Source organism: Polypterus senegalus, chromosome 6 (assembly GCF_016835505.1).
Source record: "Polypterus senegalus isolate Bchr_013 chromosome 6, ASM1683550v1, whole genome shotgun sequence".
NCBI classification, from domain to species: Eukaryota; Metazoa; Chordata; class Cladistia; order Polypteriformes; family Polypteridae; genus Polypterus; species Polypterus senegalus.
This window is the reverse complement of record NC_053159.1, coordinates 37,077,960-37,103,138: the sequence shown is the minus strand read 5'-3', so window position 1 is coordinate 37,103,138 and position 25,179 is coordinate 37,077,960. Positions and strand designations below refer to the sequence as shown.

The 25,179-nt window shown below is 41.6% G+C and overlaps 1 protein-coding gene across 5 annotated transcripts in view; it reads left to right on the top strand.

Annotated features, from left to right (window-relative positions):
* Positions 1 to 25,179, top strand: part of vwa5b1 (von Willebrand factor A domain containing 5B1) — a 173,586-nt gene that overhangs the window by 77,949 nt on the left and 70,458 nt on the right. For all 5 annotated transcript variants that reach the window (XM_039755843.1, XM_039755844.1, XM_039755846.1 and 2 more), the window contains exons 10-12: positions 379 to 581; positions 2,524 to 2,638; positions 4,856 to 5,041. In XM_039755843.1, the coding sequence (XP_039611777.1) occupies positions 379 to 581; positions 2,524 to 2,638; positions 4,856 to 5,041 (504 nt within the window). The remainder of the gene's footprint in view (positions 1 to 378; positions 582 to 2,523; positions 2,639 to 4,855; positions 5,042 to 25,179) is intronic.

The window sequence follows — 25,179 nt, the reverse complement described above, 5'->3', positions numbered from 1 at the left end:
AGGACTTCTGCTTAATGTCTAATCCATTTATGCCTTTGACTTGATATCATCTCAAGGGCTTTTCATTGTCTCACAATAATCTTTGGTCACTTATGCGTCTCTTGACAGTTAATAGGTTTGGCTAGGAACCTTTGGCTTTTGCTATTGAGACTTTGATTTTCTGTTTTTATATTGGGTACTTCCAATGGTTTTTTTTGCTGTTTTAGCATTGAAGGTCTTCAGTCTGTTTCTGACAATTCTTTTGCTTAGTCATGTAAGCAACCATTTCACCCCTTGTGCACCTGATTTATATCTATCAATTCTTCTGAATGTGTCTTTGTCTGTTTTTTGGGCAGAGTAGTTAGTGGCACTTACCAGTGTCCATCTTGTCATTGTCAGGACACTCTAACAGCTGCTTGTGACTACATCAAGAGAATCAGGGCAGACATGGGAGGAACCAATGTGTTAGCCCCACTGAACTGGATACTCCGGCAGCCTGTCTACAGGGGTCATCCTAGACTGCTTTTCCTGCTGACTGATGGTGCAGTGAGCAACACTGGGAGAGTCATAGAGCTTGTCCGCAACCATGCCCGCTCTACCAGGTATGCAACACTGGGTAACCTTTCATTCCTGCGAAAGAAGATACAAAAAAAAATGTTTTCTTCTCATCCTATGAAGTAAAGAGAAGATTCATTCACTTTCATCCAATTTCTGTAGTTTATGTGATACTACTGCTTCTACTACCACTGTTACTCCTGACTCGTCAACCAACCATGTTCAGCAGCACCAGAGCTACAGTATGTCAAATTACTGACCCTCATTTACATAATTCAACTCAATGAAAAGAGGAGTGATGGATAAAGGGCAGGGTCCCTTGTTTGTAAGTTTGTAAGATTAAGCTGTGTAGACCTTAACACTAAGTGGTGCAGTGTGCCACACAATGCATACATCTCTATTATATGCCACTTAGTGTGGGATTCGTACAAGCAGTGTTAATGTTTTTGATGCACCATCTGTTGGAATGACAAATGTAATGCATTTTATTACTGAAAATGTTTATGATGTGCCATCGTTTGGAACGACAGAGACATAGCAACCAGACAGACACACAGACAGACACACACTTATCCTTTTATTAAAATGGGCTATTGGCACATGTCCAGAGTAGAGCATGGGTTAATCATCAGACAGCATGTCACCTCTCACCAGCACCATGATTAGTGAGTATAATTACCTTACCTAGAAATTTCTGTTTTCCATGCCTTAAATGACTACCGTACATTCACTAGCATTTTGTAATGCCGGTTTATGCAATAAAGTATCTCATTGTTATCCCTTCAATGGCATGGCAGCTTGGGTGAGACTGAAATGCATCCACCAAGATAGCTGAAATATAGGGATACCATACACTAATGATACAAATCATCTGGACAGGGTAAAATATCAAGGATAGGTGTCCCCTTGGTCAGGTTTGGTTTACTGCCATTACTTAATACACAATGCCAGGTGAGTGTCCACTTCTTGATTATTAAAGTCCAAGTCAGTTTGGCCAGTTTACAATGTAATTGGAACATTTGGAGAAATTACCAGGTAGTGGAAGATCTCACATCACGGCACTCTATTAACAAAAGCGGTGTAACACTAGATGGCGCTATACCAGCACTTAACCAGACACACAGACTCTGACAACACGTTTTAAAAGCACCAAGAAGTTGTTTAATTTCTTTTCTTTAAATAAATAGTGCCCAAAGTACCTCCACCATAATAAACAAGTGAACACAATAATATTTAATTCTTGAAATCTCTCCTCCACCCTGCGGTTGGTTGGCACCCTGCCCAGGATTGGTTCCTGCCTTGTGCCCTGTGTCGGCTGGGATTGGCTCCAGCAGACCCCCGTGACCCTGTGTTCGGATTCAGCGGGTTGGAAAATGGATGGATAGAAATCTCTCCTCCACTCCTCCCAGCAAGCTCTGTCCTACTACTTCCCAACTCCGGCTCGCTTGCTGGGTCTTCAGTAGTCCTTTATATAGTCCTTGACCCGGAAGTGCTTCCGTTCTTCCATCCTCGTGACTTGCCTGCACTTCCGGGTCAGATGGAAGACTTGAGGTTTTCTTCAGTCCAGAAGTACTTTGGGCCTTCCTACCCTGTGACTTGGGAGTACTACCGGGTTATACAGAAAATAAAAATCCCCAGACCTTCCTGCAGTGTGTCCTGGTGGCACCCACGTTACCCAGCAGAGCTGTGATGCTGAACTACATATCCCATGATGCTCTGCGGGAATCTGGGGCACCACTACACTGCAGGGAACTCGCCATCTGGCGTCTTGGGGTAGGCAGTGCCCCTCAGTAGCTGCCTTCCCCCATCCTTCTCTTCTTTGGGCGTCCCAGCCGGGTTGAGCAGCCGGCCGTCCACCACAGCAGTTATGAGATTGGAACCTTTGTTCAGCAGGCAGGCTCTATTTTATTGCTTATCTTGCATTCCTCATTTTTGGACTATGATGGGCTAAATCCTTGCTCATCTCAGTGTTGAAATATTTTCCTGCAGGTGCTTCAGCTTTGGAATTGGACAGAATGCATGTAGACGGCTGGTTCTTGGACTGTCCACTGTCTCCAAAGGCTCGGCTGAGTTCCTGCTTGAAGGTGAAAGACTTCAGCCAAAGGTAAACAAAATGTAACAGAAATCAGATTCTGTAGCAAAAAATGGATAAAGGGCTACAAATAATCAACTTTGTTAATTTTGGGAAATGACCATTTGCCTCAGCACAACTAGCCTGTCCCCTGGTATTTGGTACATTGTGAAGTCAAGCCTTACAGACTGAACTAGCAGCATCTACATCTCTAGCACACTCATTCCCGCACGTGGCAAAAGGTTGCATCTGCATGGCTGGCTGGCACCACAGAATATCTCACTCGGGGTTGCAGGTGGTGAAGACTAAGAACAAATGTGTTGTGTGGCAGTGTTTTTGGGAAGAGCAGACTTTTAAAATGAAGACCAGTTGTCATCACCAATAGCCTGGAGCTGCCCAGAGTCTGCTGTCTACTGAGTTCAGTAAAGCAAACCCAGGCAAAGGGCATCAGATCATCACCATGTCCACATACAGACCTAAAGAGCCTGGCAAAAACGTTCAGTTGACTCCCAGTGTGTTTTTCCACTGTGCTCAGTGGGGGCGAGCTAAGCTAAGCAGTGCCCAGTATCTCCAGTGGAGACGTGGTCTTCCTATCTAATCCCACTGTTTTTGTTTTTCTAATGTCAAGTATTCCTAGTGGAAACCATGTCTATTGCTCCCATTGACAATATGTCATCCTATGTTGTGTTCTGTATCATCCTAAGCAGCTCACATCTAAGCAGCAACCAGTGTGCCCAGTTTTCTTACCCTGCACCCTGCATTCCAAACGGAAAGTAGCCATCCAAACAGGTGCTCCATTTTATTCCAAGCTTGTTACCTCCAGGGCCCACTTGTGTTTCTGAGCAATAATAGTTGGATCAGGTAGCCACACATCATCTCTACTGGAGATAAATCTTCATAAATAGTGGCAAGTATCCCTAGTAGAAACCATCATTTTTAAACAATGCCCACTGTTCTCAGTTTCCTTCAGCATTGTTCAGCCATGTCCTGTGCCCCTATATAGTGACAATTAAAGCAGTGCCCTTCACCTTCTTAATCAACACCCAGTGTCCAGTCTTACGATGAGGTGCCCAGTGCCTTCTCAATGTGCACAGGCCTTAATGTTTTTTGTGGTTTTCTTGTCTGTATTCATGATAACTGTGTATGGTGGAAGTGCTGCCTCATAGCTTCAGAGTCTTAGGCTTGAATCCTCTTCTAGATAACATCTGTGTGGACCTGACATGTTCTCCACTTGTTTGTCTTGTTTTTCATCAATTGCCTTTGTTTATCTTCCAACATCTGCAAAGACACAAAGCTTAGATTGTTTGGCAATCTAAACTGGCTCCAGTGTGAAGAACTGATGAGCTGGCACACTGTTCATGGCAGCACCACCCAGTGCTGCCAGAATAAGCAAGCCTGAATTGAATTAAGCGGGTTTGAGAATGCATGTACTGTATTGTCTCTGCTTTTGCCTCTTCATTCTAAAGGCAGGCATGTTGGACCTACTGTATATCAGTGACTGCAGGTGCCACCATGAATGTGCTCTCGGATTGGACTGTCCATTAACAGTCTATAGCTCATGTCTTTTGCCTTTTCCTGGGCTGGACAGGCTACTACTGCCTGTGACCCTGTTTTGGAATAAGTATATTCACAAAAATGGAGGGATGGGAGGATGATCATGCAAGATTTAAGACATGATGAATAACACTCTGTTGGATAAGAAGTTCATATGACACAGCATTATGTTAGTGTGGACTAAATATTAGAAAGATGGAAAAATAAGATAAAGATATGTTTCAATTAGTGGGGGAGTTGACAGCACATAGTAGAAGCTGTATGGCACCCTACCCTCATAATATCAGACATTTCTGTTCAGGCTGAAACGGAGGATACACTGGTTACAGCCCAGCACCTGAGCAGGACATGGCCTTGTGATGGCACATATGGCAATGCTGTTTGTGAAGCTCACAGAGAACAATCAGGCATGTGAACAAACGATCGCTTCTCCATCTTTGTGACACCTCTAACTGTGTGCTGTGATACGGGAACCTTCTTTTCAGCTTGTATTGGGGTCAGTCCCCCTTGAGGAGGCTCATAATCATGAGGTCGCCAGGTCTTCTCTCTACAGCTGATCAAAGACTTGTGGGTTGGGATGAGGGTTTCTCAAAAGGGGTGGCAGTCTTTGAAGGCAAATACTTATATTTATTATATAGTTATAGCAGTAGCTTTACATATGTAAACAATGTTCTCGTTTTTTATATCCTGAAACAGATGATAAAATCATTGAAGAAAGCGATGGCTCCAGCTTTAACCGATGTGTCCATCGAATGGCTCTTTCCAGAGACCAAAGAGGTGCTCCTGTCTCCAGTTGGGAGTAGCTGCCTTTTCCCAGGAGATCGGCTTATTGGCTACAGCATAGTGTGTGATACCATGCGCTACCACCCAAATCCAAAATCTGTAAGTAATCTTGTCTTGCCTCCCCAAAATTTCTGCTGCTGCTTAAAATTCAGAAATGAGTGATGTTGCATTTGGTCAGAGAAGTTCAGTCAAAGTGCTCTGGGAACACCACTGCTAGAAAACTCTGAAAATAAGTTTAAGATGGCACTAGTGTCGCTTCAATTGACCCGTCCTTTATAATCCCATAGGTGTTTCACTTCTGTGAGAAAGTATTCGACCTCTTCAAGGTTTTCGGAATCTTTCAAAATGTTTAACATTAAATGCCATCAGTTTGCCATCCGTGTGTAAATTAAATATAAAGGCAGCTAGGTGAACAAAAATATACTGCTTATACAGTGCATATAAAAAGCATTCACCCCCTTGGAAGTTTTCACATTTTATTGTTATACGTTGTTGAATCACAATGGATTTAGTTTGGCTTTTTTAAGTCTAAGCAACCAAAAAAGACTCTAAAATGAAACAGATCTCTGTAAAGTGGTCTAAATTAATTACAAATATAAAACACAAAATAATCAGTCGCATAAATATTCACCTCCTTTAATACATATCATCTTCTTCTTCTTCTTTCTCTTCATCTCTTCCTCCTTCTATGTAGGGTCAATGTGTTTGATCGACTTTCTCCAAACAGCTCAGTCCTGCATCTCCTCACTGGTCAAGCCCTTTTCCTTCAGATCTTCTTTTGCTTTATCCATCCACCTCCACCTCGCTTTCTCTTCCCCCTGTACTTCCATTCCCATCACTCTTTCCCCGACATATTCATTATCTCTCCTCATGATATGTCCATACCTCTTCCAGCTACCTTCCTGTACTTTCCTAGTTATCTCTCCCACTGTTGTTGTACCACTGATTGTCTCATATCTAATTCTGTCCTGTTTTGTAACTCCACACATCCATCTCAATGTTTTCATTTCTGCCCCAACTTCTTCTCCTGAGCTCTCTTTACTGCAAATGTCTCCACTCCATACATCATTGCTGGTCTTACCACTGTCTTAAAACCTTACTTTTAACATTTGCTGTAATTATTTGATCACACAATACTTATGACACCTTCTTCCACTTGTTCCATCCACACTACACTGTATGGGTTATCTCTGCATCTAATTTTCCATCAAGGGCTACCACTGTTCCTAGATTTCCTGAGACAGGTTCCTTTCTCAAGTTGGACAGCTTTTTCATAAAATGAAGTTCTCTCACAAAAGCGCAGCTACTCACAATTTGGTCATCTGCTATCAAATAGAAAGCTCTCAACACATTACACTCTACAGCAATGGACAGCTACAACATGGCTGGTTGCTTTGTCAGACTGGACATTTATTTCCATAACAAATCTTCTTTTTATTTTTCTATTCATCTAATGCCCACTTTTATGTGGGGTCATTGTGCTTGATTGACCTTCTCCAAACAGCTTGGTCCTGCACCTCCTCGCCAGTCAGACCTTTTTCCTTCAGATCTTGTTTTACTTTATTCATCCACCTCACTTTCTCTTCCCCTGTATTTCCATTCTCTTCACTCTTTTGCCCACATATTCATTGTCTTTCCTCATCACATGTTAATATCACTTCAACCTACTTTCCTGTACTTTCTTCGATACAGTATCTCTCCTAAGTTTGTTGTTCCCCAGATTGTCTCATTTCTTATTCTGTCCTTTTTTGTAACTCCACACATCCACCTCAACCTTTCTGTCACATCTAACATCTTCTCTTACTCTACCATCACTATTCATGTCTCAGTTCCATACATGGTTGCTGGTCTTATAACTGTCTTAAGAACCATACCTTTAACCTTTTCCTTAATACACAATAATTCTGATGTATTCTTCCAGTTGTTCCATCCACACTGCACTCTATGGGTTACCTCTGCACCTAATTGTCCCTCATGGGTTACCACTGATTGTAGATATTTAAATGTATCCACTTTTTTCAATACCTCTCTCCACAGGCTAACTTCTCAATCTTCATCATCATTAAATCTCATATATTCTGTTTTCTTCCAATTTTTCTTAAACCATCTATCTTACCAAACCCTTCTCTTTTCTTCCAACATCTTCTCCACGTCCTTTCTTCTGGTACTACACAACACAATGCTACACACTGATGCCGATTGGATTGATTCCATCATTAAGGTTTTGGCTAAGTTTTACAGCTGGATGTCCTTCCTCACATGAACCCTTTCTATTATCTGGGCTTTGAGACTTGCACAATGTTGCGCTGGTTTGCACCGCCCAGGGTGGTTTAATTTTTCACTGCTTTTAATACAAAACCCCTAAATCATAGTCAATTGATTTCAGAAGTCACATAATTAGCTCATGTGTTCTAAAACTTTTCAGACCAGGGACCAGTTAGAAGGGGGGAAAAAATTGTAGCCCCCCACTATTAAGAAACAAACACCAAACACATCATTTAGTGTCACAAAATGCATAGAACTCTCTAAAGTAAAACTCATTTTCAGATTATTTAGATTTGCAACACCAGATTTTTGCACATACTTTAAATCCTCATGCACCTGGTAGATTGGTGAGATGGATGTGCTTGTCTCTGACTGCACAGTTTCTCAATTCTGGGAGTGGTGGATAAGAGGCAGACTCGGAGATCATCCTCCACATGCAAATATGCCCTGAAATGTATCTTGGTAACAGTCAGTGCTGAGCATGAGGACTCATAAAACCAAAGTCTATATAATTATCATCATATTTCACTTTTTTATATGAAGTTGGCTTATTTTCCCTTGACCCAAGAATCTATCCTTTACTGGAAAAGTTTTATTGTTTTTCCAAACTAGCTAACTAGCTTTAGTGCGACAGAGCAAAGCAGAGTAATGAGTGATTGACGCTCATGTGATTGACAACAGCATCTACAAAATGAGTGATGCAAGGCTTCCTAATGACTCTTGCTGGCTCAGAACATCACGAGAGTGACTGGCAAATACCGCAAGCTTGTCTGCTTATGCTCCTGCCTGCTGCAAGGGGTCTCAGTATATGTTAAAAAGGTCAGCCTTCTAAATTACCGTATTCCGTTTCAGAAGTTGAAACACAGGACAGAGATGTTCAGGGTGACAGCTAGTCGGGTTTTGATTGCCTGTCAGAAAACAGTGTTTGTTGATGCTGCTGCATGCACACAGAGCAGTGCTGGTTGGAAGGTTTGGACATTTGTTTACCGCATCTTTGGCGTATTTATTAAAGGACATTATTTATTTATTTGTGGAAGCTGGCCCAGACACAGACAGGAGGACACATCTAAGTCACCGCCAACACGTTTATAATACAAGTCCATATTTACAGAAGTACACAAACCCCAAAAGTCCCCAAAGTCCAGGCCAACTCAAATGCCTTTTCCTTCTTCAGGCCTCCTCCTTGCCTCCTCTAAGACCTTGTCCTTCCTTCTCTCCTGACTCTAGACATCGTATGGAGGGAGGCGGCCCCTTTTATAATCAGCCGGATGTGCTCCAGGTGCATTCCGACAATCTTCTGCTGGCACTCCCCAGTGTGTCAGAAGTGCTGGCTGCGCATCTAGAAGCACTCCGGGTGTCCCCGATCCTCTTCCCCCCAGCACTTCCGGGTGTGGCGGAAGTGCTGAAGTCCAGGGCTCCCAAGGCATTGGGGCGCCCCCTGTTGGTGACCACGGGCCCCTACAGGGTTGAGCTTCAAAGCTCTGTACCCGTGGTCCCCATAGCCACCAGGGAGGTTGCCCTCACGTGGTCTGGAGGAGGCGTAAGCTCTCCTCCGTTCCTCCGGGGCGTCCCGGCCGGTTTGCCCCCCCAGCCACCTGTGACATTACATTCTAATCGAATGTCTCATGATGATTGTTAAAAAGAAGTGAACAACAGTAACAACAGCATTATCTATATATATAAAGGAGAGTTGGGATCTGAGAGACTGTGTTTGTGGAGGGATTGAGAGTTAAGTGGGGTGGGGGAGTCACGTGATCAACTCCCTTCCCATTCACGTCATTTCATTCACTTAATTTCGCTCTGAGCTGACGCGGTCTTGCGTTCTTTTTCCTTAGTGTTTAGTCCTTTCTCCTTTACTAATTTACTGTTTAGTACACGCGGTACTCACACAGTCACTCATAAAAGGGGAGAAGACTCCGTGCAAGTATTGAAACTACCTTGGAAGACATGCAATCAACGAGGCCATTAAATGGATCTCAAGAGAGGTCTTCTAGGTTGGAAAAAAAGCGCTTGGCTGCCAAAACCAGGCGATTAAACGAATCTCAACAAGAAACGACTTCTACGTTTGAAAAAAAAAAAAAAAGATTCGCTTCCCAAATCAGGCGGTTAAACGAATCTAAAGAAGACAGGATTTCTAGATTGGGAAAAGGACGATTGGCTGCCGAAACCAGGCGGTTAAAAGAATCTGAAAAAGACAGGATATCTAGATTGGAAAAACCAAAACTGGCCTGTTAAACGTGCAGCGAAGCGCGCCAGGTCTGCTAATTTATTTATATAGCAGATTTTAATACAAGTGATGTACCTCAAAGTGCTGAAACAGAGAATAAAAGAAAATGAATTGCCTAATTTTACCATTTATTTTGCGGACCCTTTTGCCATGTACCCCAGACCCCCAGGGATCCATGGACACCACTTTGAGAAGCAATGAATTAGTTTATTGGAGAACACCTGTCTGCAGTCTAGAGGTGTCAGTTGGTTGTACTAAAAATGCTTCTGTATATATAAGGTCCAGTTTTATGGTGAGTCAGTATGGTGGCAAAGACAACAAAAGAAACATCCATAAACTACACAAAAAGGTGATTGAAAAACACAAGTCAGGATGGATACAAGATAGTGTCCAAGTCACTGAATATCTCTTGAAGTCCAGGTAAATCAATCATTAAGAAAAGGACAGAGTATGGCACAGCTGCAAATCTGCCTAGAGCAGGCCATCCACAGAAACTGACTGTGCAAGAATAGGAGTAGTAAGGAAGGCCACCAAGAAACCCACAGTAGGAGAACTCTGAAGGAGTTACAAGCCATAGTGACTCGGATTGGAGAGACTGTACAGACAACGTATGTTACCTGGGTAGTTCACACGTCACAGGTTTACAGGAGAGTGACAAAAAGAAAAAACACACATGACATCTCAGGTAGGGTTTGCCAGAAGGCACGAGGGCAACCTGAAGTCATTTGGAAGAAAGTTTTACGGTTTGATGAGACCAAAATTGAGGCTTTTGATCTTCAGACTAAATGCCATTCTTACCGTAAGCCATACACTACATGTGATCAAAAACAGACCATCCCCACCAGTGACACCCACTGCACGCCCAGCCTACCTGGAAAGGGGTCTCTCTTTGAATTACCTTTCCTAAGGTTTCTTCCATTTTTTCCCAACAAGGGTTTTTTTGGGAGTTGTTCCTTGTCTTCTTAGAGGGTCAAGGCTGGGGGGCTGTCAAGAGTCAGGGCCTGTTAAAGCCCATTGCGGCACTTCTTGTATGATTTTGGGCTATACAAAAATAAATTGTATTGTATAATGAATTTGGTAACCCCAGATTAATTAATCCAGTTAAAGTGACATTTAAGGCCAGTTATGTGTTCCTAGTCACTGACGATTGATTGCTCTATCCACATTTTATGTAACCCTCTCACAAAGGCAGTGAGGTTGTCACCATGCAAAGTCTGAACGCATATCAGGCTTTGAAGGATATCTTAGCAGAGCAACAGCAACAACAACAACAGCATTTATTTCTATAGCACATTTTCATACAAATAATGTATCTTAAAGTGCTTTACATGATGAAGAAAGAGAAAAAAGACAAAGTAAGAATTAAAATCAGAGAACACTAATTAACATAGAATAAGGTCTGACGGCCAGGGAGGACAGAAAAAAAAACAAAAAAAAAAAACTCCAGACAGCTGGAGAAAAAATAAAATCTGCAGGGGTTCCAGGCCACGAGACCACCCATTCTACCTAACATAAATATCTTCAATCAGTCCTCATTGTATTCAGGGTTCTCATGGAAGGACTTGATGATGACAGTCACGTGGACTTCTGGCCTTTAATCCATCAATGTAGGGACATCATGGTGCTTTGATTAGGTGGTGGTGATGCAGGTTGCCACCAAAGAAAACTGGAAAAAGAACAGAAGCGCGAGTAGGGGTCAATACGAATTTTGGAGCCACCATTAATGATAATGATAATTAATTGAATATTCTGAGCATCAGGATTAAACTAAAATGAAGTTATGAGAAGGCCATGTTAAAGTAATGTGTTTTCAGCAGTGTTTTAAAGTGCTCCACTGTATTAGCCTGGCGGATTCCTATTGGCAGGCTATTCCAGATTTCAGGTTCTTGACAGCAGAAGGCCGCCTCACCACTTCTTTTAAGTTTAGTTCTTGGAATTCTAAGCAGATAAGATGTCAGACCCTCTGATATATAAGATGTAGAGAGATTATTTAAGGCTTTGTAAACTATAAGCAGTATTTTAAAGTCAATTCTGAATGACACAGGTAACCAGTGTAGTGACATCAAAACTGGAGAAATGTGTTCGGATTTTCTTTTCCTAGTTAGGATTCTAGCAGCTGCATTCTGCACTCATTGCAGTCGATTTATGTCTTTTTTTGGTAGTCCTGAGAGGAGTGTGTTACAGTAATCTAGTCAACTGAAAACAATTAATTTCTATTATTGACGCTGTGCAAGAATGGGTCAACATGCAGTCAAAAGACTTCTACTCTTCTGGGATTAAGAAGCTTCCTGAGCGCTGGAACAAGTGGATTACGGTGGCAGGAGACTACATACAAAAACAGTGTGTAAGTCGTTTCATTCTTCGTATTTTTGGCATATGTGGAATTTTCTTTGGGCCTGGTACCATGTCGCTTGGGCAGACCTTTAGACCCTTCAGTGTTCTCATCACAGCTTTGCTCAGGTTTGTGCCTGTGCAGCCTGAACTTTTCAGTTCCACCGTGGGGCCCGAAGGCTGCAGTCCTTAAAATTGATCCATTGTTGGATTTTTTTGTGACGTATTTAAAAGGAAGAGTGGACTTGTACGTCTTATTATCCTGGAGTAGTTGTCGTCATTATCGTGAATCATGACGATTACTTATCTACAATATGATTTAGCATTTTGCCCACTGAACAAAAACGAAAAATTTATGACTATTCATTTGTGTTTCTTTTTTCAGTGTTGAATATTTAATTTTGATGTTGAAATATATGTCAATACTCCCCTGTATTGATTGTACTGTGTAACAATATTTTGATCAATCTTAATTTTGCATCATTTTTAATGTCATTATTATTATCACTGGTGTTGGCTGTCTAATACATTGTGAGGCACTATGTCTCTCCCACTAGTGACCATCTCCCTTCTTGATTGACGTCCAGCACTGCCGACACACCTCCAAACTTCCATGGCTCCTTCCATGTGGCTCCAGTGATTTTGTTTCTGCCTACACATTCACATCATCAGCTCTGCCTCACACCAGTCACTTGGACTTCGAGGCAACACCATCTGCACTCTCTTTGCTAACTCTAAGAACCAATCCAAGCCAAGATCCGTCCTGACTGCCATGTACATAGACCAATGTATTTAAGCAAAACAGTGGTTCTCATCAGTTCTGCTACTTACGTGCTGGATCATCTCTCTCTCCTTGCCTCACTCAATCCTTCTCACACACACACACACACGTGCGCATGCATGTCTCTGCCTCTTCTGACAGCGTCTCTCCCCCAAGTCCGTGTGGCCCCACCAGAATTTTCATGCCAAAAAACATCACTGTTCTTCACATAGAGACACTGCTTGGTGGATAATTTGGTTAATGGAATTATTCTTAAAATATGTTGTTACTCAACTAGTCAAGTTTTTGATCTATTAATAACATAACATTAATAACATTTGAGAAAAGATCTGCTAACATCCAATATTAAGACTTTGGCAAGATCATGTAAATCTGGAAGAGGTTGAAGGCTTTTTCACTAAATTTAAGCTTCTTCAGATGGTCAGGTGATGTCTTGTAAAGATGGGACTGTACTGTGTCTCTGGGCTTTTCTCTGGTGGGAGTGGATACGTGTTAAACAAGTTTAAAGATTCCAGTTAAGTTTTAGGGCGGCTTGGTGCTTACTGCTGCCTCGCAGTAAGGAGACTTGGGTTCGCTTCCTTTTTCCTCCCTGCGTGGAGTTTGCATGTTCTCCCCGTGTCTGCATGGGTTTCCTCCCACAGTCCAAAGACATGCAGGTTAGGTGCACGGTGATCCTAAATTGTCCCTAGTGTGTGCTTGGTGTGTGAGTGAGTGTGTGTGTGTCCTGCGGTGGGCTGGTGCCCTGCCTGGGATTTCTTCCTGCCTTGTTGGCTGGGATTGGCTCCAGCAGACCCCTGTGACCCTGAGTCAGGATATAGCTGTTTAAAAAATGACTGGCTGACTGTTAAGTTTTTCTTTATTAAGGATAAGGATGGACAGGATTAGAAATGAGTACATCAGAGGGTCAGCTCAGGTTGGACAGCTGGGAGACAAAGTCAGAGAGGCTAGATTGCATTGATTTGGACATGTGCAGAGGAGTGATGCTTGGGTATATTGGGAGAAGGATGCTAAGGATAGAGCTGCCAGGGAAGAGGAAAAGAGGAAGGCCTAAGAGAAGGTTTATGGATGTGATGAGAAAGGACATGCAGGTGATGGGTATAACAGAACAAGATGCAGAGGACAGAAAGATATGGAAGAAGATGATCTGCTGTGGCAACCCCTAACGGGAGCAGCTGAAAGTAAAAGAAGAAGAATGTCTGCGCTACAAGTCATCTGATAGGGTCAATAAATAACGCAGATCTGCTGGAAACCTATCATACTGGCATGTTAAAAAATGTAAGATGTTAGTCGATACTGTCAGAATTTGAATGAATCTGATAAACATTTCCTTGGATTTTGGGTCATGGTATAGCTTAATGGTTAGTATTACTGTTTCTCAGAACCAGCATAACAGGTTTGAATCCTGTGCAGGGTCAGTCCTTTTTCCGAGTGTGCCTCATGTCTGTGTAAACTTTTCCTCTGGGTGCTCTGGATTTCTTCCCACATAAACAAAGGCATCTTAGTAAAATTAACTGGTGATTCTAAGCTGGACCCTCTATGAAAATGTGTGTGTAAGCACCCTGTGACCAATCAACTTGTACCCTGTCCTGGGCCATGTCCTGCTTTGCACCCAGATCTGTGGGTTTACCTTGTAACCAAAATGTGAATTCATTGGGTTTAAGAATGGTATGTTATTTCTGAAGACAGTTACAACTTTTCAGTTTAAAAAAAATTGACATATTTGTAAATCAGAAGCTGGTAAATGGAGACCTGCGCCTGCTGGTGATTATCCTGAAACTGCACGTCTCCTTGTTGTATAGGCAATGGCGAGCTGGCTCCAGTCATTGCTTACACACTCCCTTCACGCCAGACAAAATCAGAGCTGACAATTAGCCTAATGGCGTCTCTGGAAAATCGCAGAAATGAGAGACGCGTAAATTCCACACCGCTTGAAATATTTGAAGGCTCCGTCTTCTCAATATACTCAGCTGGGAGAGAGGGCAGGTGTACCGTCCAATACATATCCAAAGCTAGAGATAAGATCTTCGTTCCAAGCCCCCTGGTCCATTTACACCAATTCGTCTCGATTCATTTAGATGCAGATGACTGAACTCGAAGCACATCACATCGGAGCGTCGGTCGGCCCGTTTCTATGCCAGACACGTAGCTGCCTTCAGCCAATATTTGCTATAAGAGCGACACATTTGTGAAAGTCTGGCTGCGCATGCGCATACTGTTACATATAGCGGGAAAGAGCACAAAATAGTGTATCATACGGACAGTACCGGTAATTATTCCACATTTTTTAGTTATTAATCTTTGTTCGCTTCTGACAAGAAACTCTTCTTTCAGCGAGCTTCATTTTTCGTTGCACTGTTAACAATCTGACAAAACTAGTAGAACTAAACCAAAGAAAAACATTTTTTTGATTATAAAAAATGGCTGCAGGTGGGCATAGCCTGGAAAACATGCGCAGTAGAGATCTAAATCATAGTTCGAAGGGATAAGATACCTGATCTTTAATTGGAAAGTGAAGAGACCCATAGGTGGTCGTCTATAGTGCCTTTCATATTCTGCTGTAGCACAAGCAAATTGTAGAATATAATTGACTATGGTTTGTCGACCGACGCCCATGTTATGTATTATATTCAGATATCTACAGTGAACGAAAATGCGGATGACACCTCAGAATAAAGCAGTAAGCTGGTTATCCTAGTTTCGTCTGACTTTTTTCTGCTCACCTATTTTGTTAACGTTTGTAGCTTGTCATCATGCTTTCTTCGCAGCATTACCACTATATAAGACGGAAAAGTGTAATCTAGGAGAAGAAAACAAATGCCACAATAGTCTTTGGACTTGGCTTGCAGGGTGAGAGTCCGTAAATTTAGCGGAGACAGTCACGAGGAGCCGTCGGTCGACACGCCCACTTTCAAGCGACGATCACGACGCACGAAAACACAAGTGCCGGTCGAGCACAACGAGCAGGTCACGGAAAGGGTAGGCTACACACGAAGACGTTTGAAAAACCACGTCACGTTATTGTGTCGTTTGTATGAACGCTTTCAGCAGAAGTGGCAAGAAAAATTCAATCTAATTGTAATTTCATTGTTATCTACCGGTAATCATACGTGTTCCAGTTTATCCCGATTTAGCGAAGTTGTCACAATTGAGCTATTAGTTAAACCGTTTTGGGTCGTTATTTATATTCAGTCTCATATATTTAGTCATCTTGCACAGTCATATATTAATTTTTTTACTCATACGTGTACCGTATATTTTATTTGCGCATAATTCTATAGCATCTGTGTGTGTACATTCACATTGTGTGTACTGCGAGCTCTTCGGTTTTCTCGACTTGCCGGGTGTTTTGTCACTGAACTGATTTGTATCTTTATTGTCATTATACTGGCGCACGACGAAATTTGGTTTGATAGCTCGCATAAAAGCAGCAATACATCAAATGGAAAAAACTCAAATGCATTTATTAAAGAAAGCAGCTAAATAAAACTGTCAAAAAAAAAAATATATATATATATATATATATATATATATATATATATATATATATATATATATATATATATATATATATATATATATCAGTGTGCTGGAAGGGTCAATCAAGTGGCTGCGTGTGTATAATACCAGGGGGTTTAGATCAAATAAAAGTGCCAGTGCGTGGTTCTTCAGAGTGATGTCATAGAAAACCATATTTTGGTTCCTAAAAGGTCTGTCCGCACGAAAATTCCAGAAAGACCTGTTATTTATTTAGATTTGTAAAAGGCTCCATACAGTAAATAACCATGAATAGGTGGTAACAGATTTGTGAAATACCAATAAGTCATGATTTTAAAAGGACTCTTGCAGCATACAGTAACACAGGCTAAGTCCAGGTTTTCTTATTCTGTTAGTGTGCTGCTAGGTAGCCGGCCATACATTAAAGATATCAGTGTTTGTTTTTTCTACATTTTAGGAAGTTTTTCAAAGCACAAGGAACCAACTTTATATGCTTAGAACCCTCCCCAGAATGAAATGGTACCTTGTCTAGCAATAGCTCTATGAAGAACCATAAAATCCAGTAAAAAAAAACCATAAAGTGCTATTAAAGAACTATTGTTTTTAAGAGTTCAGTTGGACGGGGCGTAAAGATGGCCACAGCACTTAGGAAAAATAAAATCAGTCTGTCTGTGTGAGATTGGATCGCCCTATGGTGCTTACCAGATAGTAAGCAGGTCAAAGAGGGAATGTCTGCGGTTAGTGTGTGTCAGTTTAGGCTACTAGCCTTCTTAATGATTGAGTTAGAGCACCTAGTAATGCATTGGAGTCCGGGGTTGATTCATGTGCTGCCGAGACAGACTCTAATTTCTCGAGATCCAGTATAAGCTGGGTCATGAAACTAATTAAAAACATTTATATTACAACACATGTAGTAGTTAAGTTGCACAAGAATATGCACTTCATTCTCATACATATGCATTTTTATTTCGTGTGCATTTGGTCTCCGGCACACTTCACTCACACTTGTACAATTCACTTGAACACTGGGAAGGAAATTATTTTTAATATGTGTTTCTCTCTCTCTCTCTCTGTGTTTATACACACACACACACACACATACACACACACACACATATATATATATATATATATATAAGGATAAATGTGTGTTTATGCATCCATCCGGTTGCATTTCTAGTAATAAAATGCATTGCTTTGGTCATTCCAACAGATGGCACAACACAAACATGAATCCTACACCAAATGGCATATAATGGAGACATATCGTGCACTGCAAACGTTAATGCTGAGGCCCATGTTAATTACATATATATATGTGTGTGTGTATATATATATATATATATATATATATATATATATATATATATATATATATATATATATATGTACAATATAAATAAAATTTTGTTTTAACCTGTATGTGTAAAACCAGTTTTATACATATTTATTCTTTCATTTATGTTTATATATTACTATTATTGAATAGAGGATTTCCTTTAATTCATTTAACCTCACATAAACATGACATACTGTCTTAAAAATGGCTCTAATATGGCACATTGGTTGTGTGGTTCCATGTAGAACTACTGCTTAACAAAGAACCATTTTATTCAAGTATTGCTTTTTCAGATATAAAATTAATTCTTTGAGCTTTGAAAGGGTTCCTAATATGTTGAAAAAACAGAAATCTTTCATCTATAGTAGGAGATCTAGCAGGATAGTAACAGATCAAGAAGAGCAACAATTGGAATGTGTTATTTTAGGCAGCAAGAATATTTTTTAATAGCAAAACCCCATTTATATTTTACAAATGTGTTGTCATCTCTTCAAGGTTATTCACAAATCTAAATAAGTCTTCATGTGGATTGTGCTTTTAAGCAGTGCTGTTTGAAGCCCATTTGGAGCTCCAGGCGGGGTTGACCGATGTCATCCCTCATTGTCCATAGCAGGTAGTCGTTATTATTAGATTTCAATGACTGCTGTTGGGGGTTGGACCCCCCGATGTCCAGAGCGCGTGCCCCTTCAATAGCACAAAAGGCGTCCCTTTGTGCATATATCCCTCACTCAACGAGTGCACCCTTTGGTGTATGAACCATGCACACTTTTACTTTCATTAAAGACAGCCACTCACCATCATCATAGTTTGATGAGTGTGTCGCCTAATGGATGAACCTTCTTTGATTTTGGGAGCCCACACTATGCCATTGCTCTGGAGACCCACTTTGACACTTTTAGTTTTAAGAGTAGATCAGGTGGTTTCAAGTTGTGTACAGTATTTAAGTTTATAACTTTCCTTGTAACTGCCCACAGTCTGTCTTTCTTTTGTGAATCATTGTGTCTAATCAAAGTGGCTAAAGTAGAATGGAGAGTTCACTTGCCATCACATTGTCTAGTAGATCTCTTGAATTAAAGTAAATATACTGTACATTGAACTCTTTGCAAAGCGAGTTTGGAACATTTATTTAAGCGCAATCCACCACACACATCTGAAGTACAAATCTATATACTTTCTCGGCACACAAGTTTTGTTCTGCACATGCATAAATGCTTCAGCTGCTTACACACACCTACACATGTTTGTCTCACATATACATTCAGTTTCTAATTCTCTCCCACACACATATACATCGATTCAATGGCAGTTGGAGAAGAACAAAAAGTTCACTAACCCAAAAAAAAAACCCTGAAGATGATATTAAAGAATGTATTAGTTTTGTTTTTTAGGGAGGGAATGACTCAATACCATTGAGATAAACTCAAAGGACCACTCTTGAAACTCATTTCATTTCACACTCAAGTCTGCGCTACGATAAATAAACCATAAAAAATCTTTGCGTATAAAGAAAAAAAAGCCCTGAATTCAGAAATGGCAACATAAGCCTAAGGGAACTTATAATCGAGCATTAGATCAATTTGACGATATTTTTGAGAGCAGTCCATTGAGCCCAACAAGCTCACCAAACCTATTCACATGTTTTCTTCAAAATTACATCAAGTCAACATTTAATGGCCCCTAAAGATCTGCTCTCTACCACACTGCTTGGTAGTTTATTCCATGTGTCTGTGGCTCTCTGTGTGAGGAAGACTAAGGTCTATACAGTTTGTCCACTTTTCTTACAAACTGCATCCTCTTATTGTTGTTGAAAAACTCAATTTAAAGTAACCATTGCAAATTTCCTTCATAGTTTTAAACAGTTAAATCATGTCACCTCTTAACCACCTGTAGCCTAAACTGAAAAGGTTCAGCTCTGTCAGTCTCCCCTCACATCATGAACACCTTTGAAAGACTTTCCTGGACAATATAGATAGATAGATAGATAGATAGATAGATACTTTATTAATCCCAAGGGGAAATTCACATAATCCAGCAGCAGCATACTGATACAAAGAAACAATATTAAATTAAATAGTAATAAAAATGAAAAAAAAAAAGAAAAAAATTTAAATTAAATTAATGTTAGCATTTACTCCCCCTGATGGAATTGAAGAGTCACATAGTGTGGGGGAGGAACGATCTCCTCAGTCTGTCAGTGGAGCAGGATGGTGACAAAAGTCTGTCACTGAAGCTACTCCTCTGCCTGGAGGTGACAATAATAATAATAATAATAATGGAGATGACCCTGTTCAGTGGATGCAGTGGATTCTTCATGATTGACAGGAGTTTGCTTAATGCCTGTCGCTCTGCCACAGATGTTAAACTGTCCAGCTTTAATCCTACAATACAGCCTGCCTTCTTAACAAGTTTGTCCAGGCGTGAGGCGTCTTTCATCTTTAGGCTGCCACCCCAGCACACCACCGCGTAGAAGAGGGCACTCGCCACAACCGTCTGGTAGAACATCTGCAGCATCTTACTGCAGATGTTGAAGGATGCCAACCTTCTCAGAAAGTATAGTCTATATAGTATATGAGTCCTCTTGTGGTAGACCACCTGGACCCACTGCAGTTTGCCTATTGGACAAAGATTGGAGTGGAGGTTACAATGATCTGTCTGCTCCACAAGGCTTATTCTCACCCGTACAAAGCTGGCAGCACTGTGAGGATTGTGTTTTTGATTTCTCCAGTGTCTTCAGTACCATGCAGCCATCCCTGTTCAAGGGTAAACTCAGAGACATGCAGGTGGATGAGCCTGTGGTGTCCTCGATAATGGACCATCTGTCAGGCAGACCACCATTTGTGAGGCTCAAGGACTGTGTGAGTAACACTGGAGCAACACAAGGAACAGTCCTGTCTCCTTTACTCTTCACTCTGTGCACTTCCAACTATAAATATAACACCAGGTCATGCCAATTGCAGGAATTCTCAGATGATTCTGCACTTATGGGGTGCAGATAAGGGGCCGAGAAACAGTATAGTAGTCAGATGGAGAACTTTTCTTTTTGGTGCAGAAAGAATTGTCTGCAACTTAACATCAATAAAACTAATGAGCTGGATATTGACTTTCGCCACACCGACAAGCCTCAAGGTCCGGTCACTTTTTGAGGAGTGGATGTAGTGGGGGTCCATGCCTACAAGTACTTGTGGGTCCACATTAATGAAAGGTTGGATTGGTCTCGTAACAAAGAGGAACTGTATAGGAAAGGGCAGTGCAGGCTGCGCTCCTTTAATGGGATAAGTGACATCCTTCACATTTTCAATAACTCAGTGATGACCAGTTTGATATTCTATGCTGTGGTTTGCTGAGCTGATAACATAACTTTCAAATAAGCCATCTGATTTAACAAGCTAAGTAAAAGGGCAGGCTCAATTATGGGACACATTCTGGACCCCCTGGAGGTCGTAGCGAAGTAGAGAATTAAAATAAAACTGACTGCCATTATGAACAATGTTGCACATGCTCTCTCTGACTCACCAACATGGAGGAACCTAGGCCAACAAATTATTTAGCAGAACGGGCAGGGCTGGCACCACCATTAAGGTGAATTTGGCATTTGCCTAGGATGCAGTTCATAAGGGGGGGACCCAGCCACACGGGTTAGCTACTGAACAGTAGGTTGGTGCACTAATAAGCTTGGCCTAGGGTGCAAAATAACCTAGCACTTGAACTGGCTATGGGGGCTTCTTTATATCAACAGCAATGCATCTGCATAATGTCTGACTGTGACTGGGAATGTGACTGTAACTGATACACTAACTAAACAATCAAACAATGTTAATATTCAAAATTAACAATTTTGATGTTCAGTGTTACCAATTGCTTTGTGATTTTTTTTTTTAATTCCTGGTTTTGGTTCCCATATGTAGCTAAAGAGGATTAAATTGTTAAAGGTCCAACAAGAAATTTAGTGTACAAAAGCAGTTACATGCAGAAGCCTTATCTGAATAAAAATAAATCATTATTTCACAGAAGTATTGCATTATTTCAGTCCCATAGATCTTACACTTCTTAATAATATTTGCAGGTGTTTTCACAGGCACATCAAGCTGCTTGGCGATGGGCTGCCAATCTTTGCCTTTAACATGCGTGCCTATAATTTTCTTTCTGATCTCTTCAGACAACTGTCTCCTTCGCTTTCTCTGGTCCGTGTCCAGTGTGGGACACACGATGATACCAAACAGCAGAGTAATGTCTTTTCTCCTTTTAAATCGGCTGAATGACTGATTGCACGATTAGAGACGTGTGTGACGCTAAATAAAGAAATCAGATATTCTGAAAAATCACCGTAATCCAGTTATTTAGGTTCTTATCTAGGGGTGCCAACAAATGTGTCCAGGCCATTTTAGAATATCTTTGTAGAATGAGCAATACTTGAAGTTTCACACTTGCTTTGCTTTTCTTGACATTTCAAAGGCATGCAGGTATACACAGCACTTTTCTGGAGGCATGCATCACTTTTTCAATGAGCTGTAAGGGGACTGATACATTTGTCCATGATTGTACATCACAGTATATTAAAGGTTATAAAAAATACAGGGTGTCCCACTCGGGAGTACAGCTTTAAAAATGCGAATTACTCGCGAACGCGTGAACGTAAAGGCGAGCTGTAAGTACTGAACATACCTGTATTTAGTGGAAAACAAGTCCACATTACAAAAGGTGCTGAAAATGTCCTCCCCCAACGTCCGCGCACAAGGAAAAGCGACGCTCCATATTTGAGAATGTGTCGATGGCAGCAATTTCACGCTCGATGTTTGCTTTCAGTTGTTCGATGGTCCTGGGTTTGCTTGCATAAACCTTGCCCTTTAAATAGAAAAAAATCTGGGGGAGTTAAATCGGGCGATCGAGGTGGCGACAAACCTTTCGAGATCACTCTGTCTCCAAAAAACGATCTGATCTCTTCCTTACTGGCATGAGAGGTATGGCACGTTGCCCCGTCCTGTTGGAAGTAACCTTCTTGAAGTTCGCAGTCGTCCAGTTGTTTCACAAATTCGTCAAATATGGACAAGTATTGCATGCATGCTTTCGCCACTCTGCAGGGTTGGTGTCTGGGGCTAGACTGCCGTGTGTGTCTGGCTGGCGCAGCCCGGCCGCTGCCACATTCGGGGCCGCCGTAGCGGTGCCCGCCTCTTTATGACAAAGGAATCAATTCTTCATTAAATAAGAATATTTTGAACCTTGTTGCATGATGATACATGCACGCGTTGCAGAGTAATTTGCATTTTTAAAGTTGTACTCCCGAGTGGGATACCCTGGTAGCACCTTGTAGGTATCGGTGGGGCCATTCAACTGAAGAGTTGTGCTTCAGCAAAATTGCTGATGATCTCCAGGACCACTAAAGACAAACTATACCTAACCCAGGTGGTATGAAGTGGGGATGCCGTAGTTAACTCTGCAACTTATCTTATACTCCACTCAGAGAAACAGCTTTTAAACATAATTGGACGCCTTTGCTTTTTGTTTGATATAATGATCATTTTTCAAAGACTCAATTTAACCCATCTCTCATGACATTTGAGAAATTCTGAACAATTAGACTGTAGGTGTTAAGCCTTTGAAAAGGCACTCCAGTGGTTAGTGCTGCTACCTCAAGCTTTACAGAGAAACCCAAGGCCAGACTTTGCTTTTTGGATGTTCACACATTCAAACTGTATGTGTGCAATGCTTTTCCCACAGACATGCACGTTTACTTAATTGATGATTTTAAATTACTTGTGTGGGGTTGACATGAGTAGCCCTGGTGATTGAGAAGCGTCCTGTCCAGGGTAGGGTGGAGTGGTGGCTCTGAGGCTAGGGATCTGCACTGACAATTGGAAGTTGCCGGTTCAAACCTTGTAAATGCCAAAAGTGTATCTACTTCGTTGCTCCATCCTGGGTATGATATTAATCTGCATCCAGCCCTGCAGGGAAGAACATGGGGGTTGGTGGCAGAATTGGCACTCCAGCCACCATAAAACATCTCACACTGGTTCCATTCCATCTGAACTAGTGTGGTGCTGAGGTGTCACCCATTGCATGGCTGCACTCAGGTCCTAATCTGGGATCCTGAATTGGTTTGCCATGTGGTTGGCGCATACTCCTAACAACAACAACAACAACAACAACATTTATTTATATAGCACATTTTCATACAAACAGTAGCTCAAAGTGCTTTACATATTAAAAAATAGAAAAATGAAAGACATAATTATAAAAAAATAAATCAACATTAACATCGAATAAGAGTAAGGTTCAATGGCCAGGGGGGACAGAAAAAACAAAAAAACTCCAGACGGCTGGAGAAAAAATAAAATCTGTAGGGATTCCAGACCATGATACCGCCCAGTCCCCAGTAACCTCTGTCCAAGCCACCCTGACTTGTTATAATATGACATAAGAGGGTGTGTTTTGGGGAGAAAGCAGGTGAAACTACCTTATAATTCAAAATGAATACCATTCAATAGCACAACATCAATCAAAACTAACAATGCCTTTTTATTATTATTACAAAACAGTTAAAAACAAATGCAGTGCAACCCATTGTGGGGATGCGTGTGTGGTGGGAGTGAATATGTGGCTTTGGGTTTCATTCCATGATGGCACTGTGGTGCAGAAGTAATGCTGCTGCCTTGCAACAGGGTTCACTTGCTGAGTCCTCCCTGCATGGACTTTGCATGTTCTCCCCATGTCCATGTGGTGTAGATGCCATATGGGTTGGATGGGCATTCTGGCCAGTAGAGGGAGCAAACCTGGAAGGAAGGACCAGAAAGGGTGGATGGACATCCCATTAAACATAGAAGACAATGGAGGTTTTTTTATTCCCCCAGCATGCTAGATGGCAGCAGCCCCAGAGGTTGGTGCATAGTAGAAAACCAGCAGGGCATGCCAGGATATGTAGTCTGGCAGAGCAGCCCTGTTGGTGTCACTGGGTGCCATGAGAGGGTGCTGTAGGGAGACAAGCTCCCTATTGTGGACTTCCATACGACCCAGAAGTGCTTTCATTGGGCAGTCGGTCTGGCAGCGGAAGTACTCCCGGGTCTGTAATAAAAGGGGGCCGCACTCTCTTATTCAGGCGAGTCAGAGTTGGGAGGTAATAGAGCTACTCTTGATTGGAGGAGGGTAGTGCAGTAGGGAGAAAGGAGATATTGTGAGAGGAAGACCTATGTTTGTGCTTGTGTCACATTTGGAGGTATTTAAAATAAAAACCTTTGATTATTTGAACCTGGGACTGTACAAGTGTGTTCATGTTGGGGTTTGGGGCTCGCTGATGCCCTGGGTTTATCATAGTGGGTTTCCCCTGGGTGCCACATTCCAAAGACATGCAGGTTAGACAGGTTGGAAATGCGTAATGGGCCCCTGATTTTTGCGTGTGTTCTCCTTGTGATGGACTGCTGCCCTCTTCAGGGATTGTTCCTGCCATGCACCCTCTGCTTGTTGAATTAGGCTCCTGCTTCCCCACGATGCTCTTCAGATAAAATGGGTTTTCTTTCCTAATGAGTACTGAATCCACAGATTTGTCAGTGTCTTTTCTTGGTAGTGGGCTTGTTCATGCTGGTACAATTATACTATATGGCCAAAAGTTTGTGGACACCTGACCATCACACCTGTATGAGCTTGTTGGGCATCCCATTTCAAAATCATGGACATTAATTTGGAGTTGACCACCACTTTTTTGCGACTATAACAGCCTCCACTCTTCTGGGAAGGTTTTTCAGACGATTTTCAGGTGTGTCTGTGGGAATTTGTGATCATTCAGTCAAAAGAGCATTTGTGAGGTCAGG